This window comes from Coffea eugenioides, chromosome 6 (assembly GCF_003713205.1).
Source record: "Coffea eugenioides isolate CCC68of chromosome 6, Ceug_1.0, whole genome shotgun sequence".
NCBI classification, from domain to species: Eukaryota; Viridiplantae; Streptophyta; class Magnoliopsida; order Gentianales; family Rubiaceae; genus Coffea; species Coffea eugenioides.
In genome coordinates, this window is record NC_040040.1 from 54009122 (window position 1) to 54020742 (window position 11621).

Genomic DNA, 11621 nt, shown 5'->3' on the forward strand with positions numbered 1-11621 from the left:
CACTGACCTAGCTAATGCATGTTGGAATTGCTTGGTTTTATAACCCCAATAATTGCACGCTTGCATCTTCCATGACTTCACCTATCGAAAGTCGAAGGTTTTGCATCACATTTTGCTTAAACAATTTATCTAAAACATATCAAATTGGCCTTCGAATTGAGGACGTTAGACTAAACCATAGAGATAAGGTGAAGGATTTTTTTTTTTGCGATTTTCCTTACCGGAATAGGGTGAATTTGCTCATATGTCCTTCAGCTTTTATGAACATTTTGCTTTGTTCTCAACTTATATCAAAGGACGGTATTACCAAAATAGAAACCAAGTTTCAGATACTAAATACAACAATTATCATAATTAGCATCACAGTTTCTTAATTAATATAGCCACTATTTAATAAGAAGTGCTTTTTTTATTTTTTATTTTTTTCCCAATGGAGATTTTAAACCTCACAAGGAGAAGAAAGAGGAGGAAATGATTGACAATCAATCAAAGATCTTGCAATTGACTCGTTTGTTTGAAAAAAAAATTAACTAGTAAGTAGTAGCATATAACATGGCTGAATTGTCTGGGTCGGGAAAAGACAAGGCTGAACATATCCACCATTATCCAAGTGCAGCCCATTTTAACTTGGGCTTAGTTTTTTGGACCCCCATATCAAACCAAGCCAATCTATGTAGATGGCTTGGACCTAGTCACGGATATTAAAAGGCCCATCTCTTATGAAATATAGGATAAATTACTTATTACCCTCAATGCAGATTTACATAATACTAGATAAACCTCTTAAAGTTTTAAAATAGTCATATAACCCTCGTGGTTTTATGTAAATTGTAAAGTAGAAAATAAACGGAATGTACAACCAATTACAGCATTTATACCAAACACATTTTAAAAGAACATGTGATAAAGTCTTAATATCCATATAACACCCTTATAATTTGTATAAATATTCACTTTAATCTCTTGTGATTTTTATATTTATCCACATAATTTTCCTATACTATTATACAAGGTTTTAGGGGAGGGGGGAGGAAGGAGAGGAGGAAGATGGAGGAGAGAAAGAGAGAGGGGGAGAAAGGAAAGAAAGGGGAAAAAAAAGAAGAAGAGTCATCGGGCCTTGATGCTAGCGCCGGTGGAGTGGCGGTCGGCGGCGGCTATTGGTGGAGGTGGTGGAAGAATGAGTTGTGGGGAGGTAGAAGAAGAAAGAAGGGAAAATTTTTTGGTATGTGTTTGGGCATTTGTGGTATGCATTTTTAAAAAATTTGTAGAGTTTTTTGAGATAATTGTAATTAAAGTTTTTAAAAAAACTCGTAATCAAAAAACTTATGTTCCAAACAGACCCTTGAATATAATTATATGACTAGAAGCAAGTCACAAAAGAAACTAAACATAAGAAGGGAAGAAAAAAAAAGGAAGTTCCACAGCAAAGAATACATGGTCCCAAGTATTTAGATGCCAGAACTTGACACTTGCTGCGCACACACATTTTTTGCGACAAGTAGCAGATCATTTTTCTTAAGCATTGTAAGACCCGGTAAAACTTCAGTATCAATGTCTTCTTTCTTGATCCCAGAAGGCAATTCCCAGTCAAAAGAATACAGAAGATTGGCAAGTCCAACTTCCACCATTGCTAGTCCCAGAGAATATCCAGGGCAGCCCCTTCGCCCAGCCCCAAACGGTATCAGTTGAAAGTCTTTCCCTTTCATATCTACGCTACTATTCAAGAATCTCTCAGGCAAAAACTCATTTGGATTTTCCCAATTATCGGGATCTCTTCCAATCGCCCAGACATTCGTGTAAACTATAGAATTGGACCGGATTTCGTGACCATTTATTATGCAATTTGCTAGTGTCTGTCTTGGAACTAAAAGTGGAGCTGGAGGATACAATCTGAAGGTCTCCTTGACAATTGCCTTGAGATAAGGGAGCTTTTGAATATCATCTTCGTTTACTTTATCTTTATTTCCAAGTGCACCTCTAATCTCTGCTTGTGCCTTCTTCAATATTGCTTCAGGGCTCTTCATCAGTGCTGCCATTGCCCAGATTATTGTAGCTGCAACAGTATCCGACCCTGCACTAAAAACATCCTACAATGATATATTGAATCAGATTAGCAAAATGGGATTGATCCAAATTCTTAAAAGGAAAAACAAAAATGAAAAATCGTTCAAAACGTTCCCACGTTTCATTAAATGAATTTCTTCATCTCTCACCTTTAAAATATTAATTTTACGTTCCTTACAAATTCAAATTAATAATATTTGATCCTTACCTAAATTTTTGACCACTTTTTAATCCAAAATCACTATGTGACCACATGCAATTATTTTTTATATACAAGAAGGCTAGATTCCACTTTTTAATGGCAAAAATGAATATAGATTAAATCAAATCCTACTTTTTTAGATGCAAAAGTGAATATGGATCAAGTCATTTATTTAACTATAAATAAGATCTAACATTTTTGCTCCAAAAAAAAAATAACAATATGTGGGTCACATAATGGATTCAAGATAAAAATGATCGAAAACCTAAGTTGAGACTAAATTTTATCAAATTAATTTTGTAAGGAACGTAAATTTATAATTTCAAAAGTGAAGGACGAAAAAATTTATTTGTTGAAATGTGAAAGACGTTTTGAACGATATTATCAAACAAAAAATGAGTAGGTCCTTTGAACAGGTAATTAATCACCATGAGCATCGCTTTGATGTGATCTTGCGTTAGATCAAAGGAAGTTGATTGTTCTTGCCGTAATTGAAGCATGATGTCAATGATATCACCATTCATGGACTCTGGCCTATTTGGATTTAAGTGTTCGTCGATGAGTTCTTGAAGAAATGAATCTAACTTACTGCAAGTCCGCTCAAGTCGAGAACGCATCCCATTGAGGCTATCAAGCCAACCAATTGAAGGAATATAGTCTGAGAAAAAGAACCCCGCGAATGCAGCCTGCATTTCTTGGAGGAGATCATGGAATCGTCTTCTTTGTTGATCTTCCTCATCATACCTCTTTCCGAAAGCAATTCTACAGATAAACGTACTTGAAAGTGATATTAAAGTCTTACTCAAATTCGTCACTTGAGATGAAGATGCTTCCTTGGATATCGTTCTGATCATCCGGGAGACTTCATCTTCACGAATACCACGAAATGACTGCACCCTTCTGTTGCTGAAGAGATGAAGAACAGAAATCTTTCTCAGCTCTCTCCACTGCTCGCTGTATGGAGAAAAGGCGATATCCAAGCCGTTGTAAGAAAGCATTCGGGAACCTAGGAGGAGTGGGCGACTAGAAAATGTCGAGTCATGGTTTTTCACAACTTCTTCAGCCATTCTTGCGGATGAAACCACAAGCAGTGGAAAGGATCCAAGCTTAAGAGACATGAGAGGACCATATATTTTGGAAAGTTGCCAAAGGTATACATGAGGGGCTGAGGTATCAAACTGAAGCAAGTTTCCAATGACTGGAATCCCCGGAGGACCTGGTGGTGGAGGATTTTTTGGTCTTGATGATCTCCTCCTGTTCGTTTGGAGAACGCTTAGGACGATAATTAGAAGTGCTGAGATTAAAGCAATCAGTATCTCCATCTTCTGGCTGGAAGTAAGATATGATGGTCTTTGTCTGATGGAAATTTGATCAGAAAGAAGTGAACTCGAATATTTAGACTTCGTTGAGCTTGAATATGAGCTTGAGTTTGAGTTGCGTGGTGGATTTGAACAAAACTTGGGTTCTTTTCTGGATAATAATTGATGAGAATACCAAGATGTGAGCAGTGGGATATGACCTTATCATAAATATATTTTCTATTTTTTTATTTCACGTCACATCAATAAAAGTGTTATAGTATTTTTATAATTATTTCAAATAATTTATTATCTAAACACAATTATTGTACCTTAAATGATCGAAATGATGAAAACTAAGAATGTTACAAACTCCTAATTTATTCTATGGCAGCAATAGCACCGTCCATTTTCAGAATTTCACATCGAGAAGATCTCTATCTTAAGAACTTAGCTTTGGTAGAATCAAAACCTATAGCGAGTAGGCAACATTGTATCCTTAAAATCATGAAAAATAAAAATTTACAAACTGACTATGACTTTAAAAGTTACAGGACACTTTTTGCCACTAATTTAATCAAATTTTTTATTATTCTATTTTCTTATCTCTATATTTAAGATACTTCCTACCGCTGAGTTTTAACACTTTGCAAATTTTTAAAATCCTAAGCGATGCGAAGTAATGATTGAGAAACTTTTGCATGTGTTTGTAACTTTCATATGATAGTGCTAATCCTAAATTGATATCATTATACAAAGACAAATTTCATTTTGAGTTTTCTAGTTTTCATTTTTTTAAAGTTGTTTCATATTCAAGTAGTAATTAACTTTGAGTATAAATAGTTCTAAAGCAATTGCTCAGTAGGAGGGATGTATAAAAATTAAAAAAAAATGGTTATTTATAAGACAGTGTGATGGAAGACTAAGTCCGTTTGGAGTAGTTATTTTTTGGGGTATTTTTGAAAAATTTTACTGTAGCAGAGTTTTTATAGTATATTTTGGGATATTTTTAGAAAATATTTTAAGATATTTAAGAGTAGAAGAGTTTTTAGAATATATTTTGGAATATTTTTTAAACATTACAAAAAATTTAGACTACTTTTTAGAGTACTTTTTAAAAATTTTAATAATATTTAAAAAATTAATTTTTAAAAACTCTCGAATTCAAACAGAGTCATACATAACCCCCTTGATTAATAAATAATTTTCAACTTTACATGAGATTATTCACAATATTTGAAGAGGGTGGTTGGGAGAGGACAATTGAGTGATTGGCGAGACGGAAACAATTGGAAGCAGGAATTGTATGACTTGAGTGTTTTTGGGTTTTCTTTTTCTTTTTTTTGTCTGAAGCAAGAGATAATCCATCAATTCTTTTGACAAGCTAGTCCCAGAAGTTGTACAAGATTCCGTGGAATTCGCCTTCTTGTGCAACTTGCCGCTATTGTTATCCCAAGAAAATATCGGCCTGCAGATTACTGTCGATACATCAGCTGAGACAAATAGTGGTGGCTATTGGCATGTTACGTGCACTTCAGCTTTATCACAATTGTCGTTTTAATGAGCCAAGTATGGCTGTTCTTGTTTGAACACTAAGGCCTGTCAATTATTTGATTAGGAGTTAGGACCTGAGAGAATTATTCCAAGTTTTCGGTCAAGTAGGACACAGATTTGCTTAGACACTCGAGCCAATGGAGTACTCGTGATGTATTCTACCACTTTATACCGCACTTTCAATTTTGGCCAATTGCGTGGGGATTTAGACCCTATAACTATGTTTTCAGAACCGGACCGGGTATCGACTCGTTCAAGTTCAGGGGTCAGGGGTCAATGGGTTCAACCGGGTTCGATCGGGATTGAACCGGATGATGTCATAAATAAAAATTATTTAAAAATTAAAATATTATATGTAAAATACCTAATAACATGTTAATATTAACAAAGATATATTCATATATATTTGATGTTTCAAATATATTTAACAAGAAAATACAAAGAAATTAGAACAGTCAAATACCAATTTATATTATTTAATGAGTATTAACAAGTTTAGAATTAAAATTATGGATTTAATTAAAAAATAATACCAAATTTTAAGATAATATTTATAAAGTATGAAATATTTGAGATATATTAATAATTTTTAATAATCTAAGGATCAAAATATAATATTAAAAATATTTTGACCTTCAAAAAAAAAAGAATCTACATACATGCATGGAGAGGGGGCAACAAGAAGATATGGATGTTGTATGAACACGTGCGAGCGAGTTGTGGCCAGGATGTAGCAGCACTGCAGCAGTAATCAACTGTATATGCATGTCCCATTGCAAAAATGGTTGCGTTTTGGGATTTTGGGCTGGGCACATGGAGCCAAGGAGATGCGAGTCTGTGAGAACCCTGAAAATATATACAAATATCATTTCGTATTTCACTTGCATTTTTAATTCATTAGTAATTTTAGCATTACTTTCACTTGTTTGCAGATAAGTACTTAAAAACACTTTTCATGTGGGAACTAATATAATTTTTCTAAGTTATGAAATTTCTTGGTTTTGCTTAAATATATTAATACATTTGGAATTAGAATAATTTTATCGCCTTAACATAAAACGTTAGAACCTTAGTCTCCATGACGCTAAATCAACGTTACTTGAGCCGATTAATCTTACTACCTTAAAATAAATTATTTAAAGTCCAATAATAGATTTTAATTAGTGAATAACGTTAAAACTATAAAGCCGACAAATTTTAGATAAGAATAATACAAGTATACTAATTACGCGTGGGACGTAAATATTTCGATAAGTGAAGCCTTGCAAGATTAGTACATCATTAGGAATTTAATTTACGTTCGGAATAATTTTTGGAGTTAAATTGGAATTGGGGTCTTAAGTGGTCATTGGTAGGACAATGTGAAATGCCCAAATTACCCCTATAATGTCACAAAACTACCATGCAAACCCCAAAACATCTCCGGTCATCATGATAACCAACCGCACCCTTCGGCCAATACACTTCTTTCACCACCTTCACACTCCACCCTCTTGCACACTCAACCCTTAACCGCGCCTATTTCTTCACCTCAACCTCGCACAACTAGTTCCATTTTCCTCACACCGTGAGCATTGATCAAGAGTGAGAGAGGGAGAGCTTCACCTCGTGAGTATCGACTGAGAGAGAGTGTGAGAGGCCGAGCTACACCATACAACCGAGAGCAAGGAAAGAAACCGCGAGCTGCAATTCTTTTCCTGCTTTGTCCGTGAGCTAAGGAGAAGGAAGGAGAGAAGCACTGCGTGAGCTTCATTCCCTGTCGCACCTTCAACCAGCTTCAATCCACCTCCAACTACACCATCCACCTCAACACCCCGCAGCTGCAACATCACCAGGACCAACCATCCAGCCTCAAGCGAGCCGAGAGGAGAGAAAATTTTAGTTTCTCTATCGTGTGAGTGAGCTTCGGTCTGAGGTAATTTTCTGGGCTGAGATGTGTTGATCAGAGGTAGATTAAATTGTTTATGGCCATGCAGGTGAAGGTTAGGCGTTCGGATGATGAATTGAATAAGAGAAAAATCTGATGTGAGCTGAATGTGGGTCGGCCGAGAATGATTAAGAAACGATGTGCTTAATTTGCTTAATTTTGACAATCTGTGGTTATAATCCTAACTATCCAAGTGAAGATAAAATGTTTAAGGACATGCATGTTGAGTTACACGATTGGACGATGAATTAGGAACTTGGAAAATTCTGGTTTTGTGAATTGGAATTCATGTGAACCGAAAATCTAAAATGCAGTTGTAATCTATTTAAATTTGATAATCTGAGCCTGTATTGTGGATTACACGACTAATCACTAGTTGATTTACCTGGCTATGGCTTTGTATGTTAATTTTGTGCATCCGGATGATGAATTAAGGAGCATAAGAAATTCTGTTTTGATGAAATGGAATTACCGTGAGCCTAAATTGGAAAGGTAGTTCTTAATCTTCTACATTATGAGGATCTGAGTTGATACCTATGTTTATCTAGCTAACAACATGATGATTGAGGCTTGCATGAGGCTAGGTAGCTCGGCTAACCAAGGAAATAAAATGAAAACAGAAAATTTATGCATGCAACTTCATCCATGACTAGCTGGACAAATTTCTGGATTTTTGGGATGGAGGTAGTTGTTATTCGAAGTTGATTTTGAACCAGAAATGTAATTAGCTAGCTAAATACAAGATAATTAAGCCCTGCATGTGGTTAATTGGTGGGTTTAGATCAGAAAAATAAAATGAAACCGAATCTGCTACATGCATGTTTCATCCGAGACTTGTTGGAAAATTCTGGAATTTCGGATGACTTTCGTCGTTAATCGAACTTAACTTCTGAACTAGAAATGTTAATCACGTGGTTAAGCAGTTGCATGTTGAATTTGAGTCCCCAAAATACTAATTTAGCCAAGGAAAAAGCTAGATTAAGAACATACAATTTCTGGAAAATTCTTATGAACTACCGTGAGTTCAAAACCGGAAATTTTGAGGATTATAACAGTTGTTTAAACTTAATTTCGAGCTGGAAATGTTAACGGACTAGCCAAGTAATTGCATGATGACGTTGAGAGTGTAATGGCATGTCTTAGCCAAGGAAATATTGAATTCATGAACAACGTAGTGCTGGAAATTTGAATGACTAAATGATTGAACCAAATGTTGGAATATAAATGCTGGAAATTTGTTTCGTGGTATCCGAAGGTTGAGTTGGAGTTTTAGCTCGGTTGTGAAATTATTCTTTGAAGCATAATGATTGGAAATGCCTGGAATATGCTGTTTTAAAGTTTTATAAGACATGCAGATGCGAAACACTCGAATTATGGGTGAATTGCCAATTGATGACTGTCATACTTAGCTGATGACAGATTAGCATATATATGATTTCTTGGCTGAACCATTTGCTGGAATTTCTTGAAGGCCTTACCTTCATTTTTGTTTTAATTAAGATGTGATATGAGCTTGCCAAAACCAAGTGCTAATGATTGACGAATCCTTGGTTATTCGTTTTATTCTTGATCAGAATTGAATCTGTTGAAACCTAGGGCTAATGATTGACGAAGCCCTAGTGAGATTTCTATTTGAAATGTGAGTTGGTTATATTGACAAATCTGAAATATTATGTGCTTGTAAATCGAAATCGTAAGGAATCCGTTTTGGTCTTGTGCACTTGAGCAAGTTTTAAGCAAGCTAGTTAAATATATCTTCACTTTAGTATGGTTCGATAAAACTTAGCACTGTATGTTAAAGTTAGAAATTTTGTATAGGGATTTTCTAAACCTTGCCAACTCGATATCTCTCCTTTAAGCGTAAACTAGCCTTATTACTTTTAGAAAATGATTTCACTAGTTTTAAAACCCTAAGTCTTGATCTATTTTCTTTTCTTCCTTAAAATTGTCCCTGGCTAATTGTCTAGAGGAAAATTTCCAAAATACAAGATTTTAGTGGCTTTAACTAAAAATAGCTGAAAACTTCCTCGACAAGAAAACTTATTCTAAATAAAATAGTACTAGCCGCACTCGTATAGAGAAAAATATTTTTAAGGAAAGCCATATAAAACATTTCCTACTTTTACTAAATTTCAATCCTAAGTGGATGGTCGAATTGTTTCAAGAAAATAATACTAGTTACCCTTTTCTAAGGAAAAATATCTCAAGGAAAACTATAAGAAACATTTCTACTACTTTTGTCAAGCTTCAACCTAAGTAGATTCTTGAATTTACTATGGGAAAGTAAACTAGTAATATATTAGATAAACCTCGATGTGTATAAGCTTGAAAACTGAATAGAAACTTATAGTTTCAAAATTTGGTATTCTAGGATATTGCGAGGACGCGGAATTCGATTCCCAACTTGATATCTGAACTTCACTCTTGGTGAGTGTCCCTGCCTGTTCTATGCTTACTTGGTTAAAGTGCTTTCTTGACTCGATATGTGATAATTTGCAAAACCAGTTTTTGATCCATCGAAGTGAGCAGTGTGTACTTTATCGCACTAGCCGTTCGAGTGGTGACTTGCGTGAATCATTTTTCTCATGAATCCTTGAATCTAAATGTAGTTACGTCGTTGGGTGAATCCCTCGACGCGTGAATCTAACTACGATAACGTCGTTGTGTGAATCCCTCGACCAATTATCTACGGGTATACGCAAGTATACTGCGTCCAATTATCTACGGGTATATCTCGAGTATACTGCGTCCTTAGTCAACGTTCGGGCCCGGGACCGGGGTATGAATGGTGACGGGTTAGGATTAAAATGAGTGGATCTACATGGACTATAAGTAGTGAGAGTTGACGGAGGGTCAACTACGATGAATGGTGATCAAGCGAGGAAAATGGCTCCTGAGAGCCCCTGTATCCTACCTTGTGCTGTTATACGCTTTCCTAACTGTTCAATTTGGTTAAGTTATTACTCGCTGTTTGATTTACGTGACTGCATGTTTTGGGGCACCACTGAGCTTTAGCTCACCCCACGTTTATTTGTTTTCCTTGACAGGTTCTGGAAACTGAAAGCCTTGAACTTACTTATGTTTCTTTTCTTTTGGATGTAATGGATATTACGGCTATTGTGTGGGTTGTATTATGCTTCAACTTGAATTACGTACTTTTGTTTTAGATTGCCACTTGAAGCTGGAAAAGTGTAAGACCTAATTTCGATATCTGGTTTGTATGAATTTTATTTGTATATCCGAATTGTACGACCCTATTCCCTGGTTGAAACGCATGGGATGTTTAGGAGCCGTTGACTAGCTGTTTTAAATTACTGCTATCTCTGAAGTTAATGTGGTTTAGTGATTGACTTTTTTTGAGGGAAGCGATATTGTAATAGTTTAGGTTATTCTTCGGAAGGATTCGGGTTGGAATGCTTGCGTGAGTCCTGGCGAGAGTTGGGCAGACGGCCCGCCAACCCTTTGGTTCGCCTTAGGGGGAAGTGGGGTCGCCACAGGTGGTATCAGAGCTCTTATCGAGCTCAAACCAGGAAAAGGTTCTCGGACTGTGGGGATTAGCTTGTTAAGTGTGGAACAAAAGTCTATAGTTGGGGATATTAGATATGTATGTTGGGTAGGAATCTCAAATGTAGGTAAGTTACTCTTGGGACTAGCCAGCCTGAGATGTGAATTATCCCATTGCCGGATTCTTGTACCCGAATACCAGATATTTCATTCAATGGTGTATTTGCAAATTGTGAAGAATTTAGTATACCGCATTATGATGGGACTAGAAAGCATGATTAAATTTGGCAAAGTAGAATCGAAAGGACCAAGTCTAGCTTTCGAAAGTTTAAGGTGAAGAACCAATAGTGAGCCCTTGAAGATTAATGCCAATTCTGCATTTGAGATGAAAAAAAAAATAAAATTTTGCTAGTCATTCGATGGTAAAGGGAATATATGCCATCTCTTACCTAAAATATTGGTTTAGACATAGAATTGAGTGAAATAGCAATTTAAATAAAAACTATGCAGTTGTGAATGGTTTTAAACCCGGAGGAGAGATAAGTTTGATAAATTTGCCACATGATTAGTATGCTATCATTTGCAAATAATTAAAGGTGAGCTCTAGATGACATTGTGGTCTTTGAATTGTATTGAAGGATTATTCGGGGCTAATATCCAATGGGATAAAGATACCTAGCTGTTAGGTTATTAGAAAACTTGATGAATGAAATGTTTGAGTTCATTTAGAATACTTAAGAGCCACTGATGTACTTAAGTAATGATCATACTATTTGATTCGATATTAGATGTAATAGATCTACAATTCACTAGGGAAATTCGATTAGTGTTACTAAGGGAATCCCGTGGGATTGTCCGGGACTAAACTAATGAAGGTTAAGTTGAATCTAAACTAAGGGTTGAGCTACTAGCTATGTGGTTATGATAATTTGTGTATTGTTGTATTGTTTCCTTTCATGCTTATAAAGATTGAAGTTTGAGTTATGTATGAAGATATTGAATGTATTCGTGAATTTTCTAGCTTTTGAAGTTGTATGAATTTGGTATGCAATGTGACATATATTGTGAGTAT

The 11621-nt window shown here is 35.5% G+C and overlaps 1 protein-coding gene across 1 annotated transcript; it reads right to left on the reverse strand.

Moving 5' to 3' along the window:
• Window positions 1–1311: 1311 nt before the first annotated feature.
• LOC113775179 (cytochrome P450 71A1-like) lies at window positions 1312–3765 on the reverse strand. The gene is made up of 2 exons (XM_027319945.1): window positions 2695–3765; window positions 1312–2087 (listed from the first exon to the last, which is right to left on the reverse strand). Exons 1-2 carry the CDS (start codon window positions 3586–3588, stop codon window positions 1449–1451), a joined length of 1533 nt encoding a protein of 510 aa, XP_027175746.1. The 5' UTR covers window positions 3589–3765; the 3' UTR covers window positions 1312–1448.
• Between the last annotated feature and the right edge of the window lie 7856 nt (window positions 3766–11621).

Bases quoted from the DNA above. Each gene is read 5' to 3' on its own strand.
- LOC113775179 (XM_027319945.1), bottom strand. From the start codon at position 3,588: ATGGAGATACTGATTGCTTTAATCTCAGCACTTCTAATTATCGTCCTA. The intron at 2,088-2,694 runs GTGATTAATTAC...ATATCATTGTAG, and splicing joins ACATCAAAGCGATGCTCATG to GATGTTTTTAGTGCAGGGTC.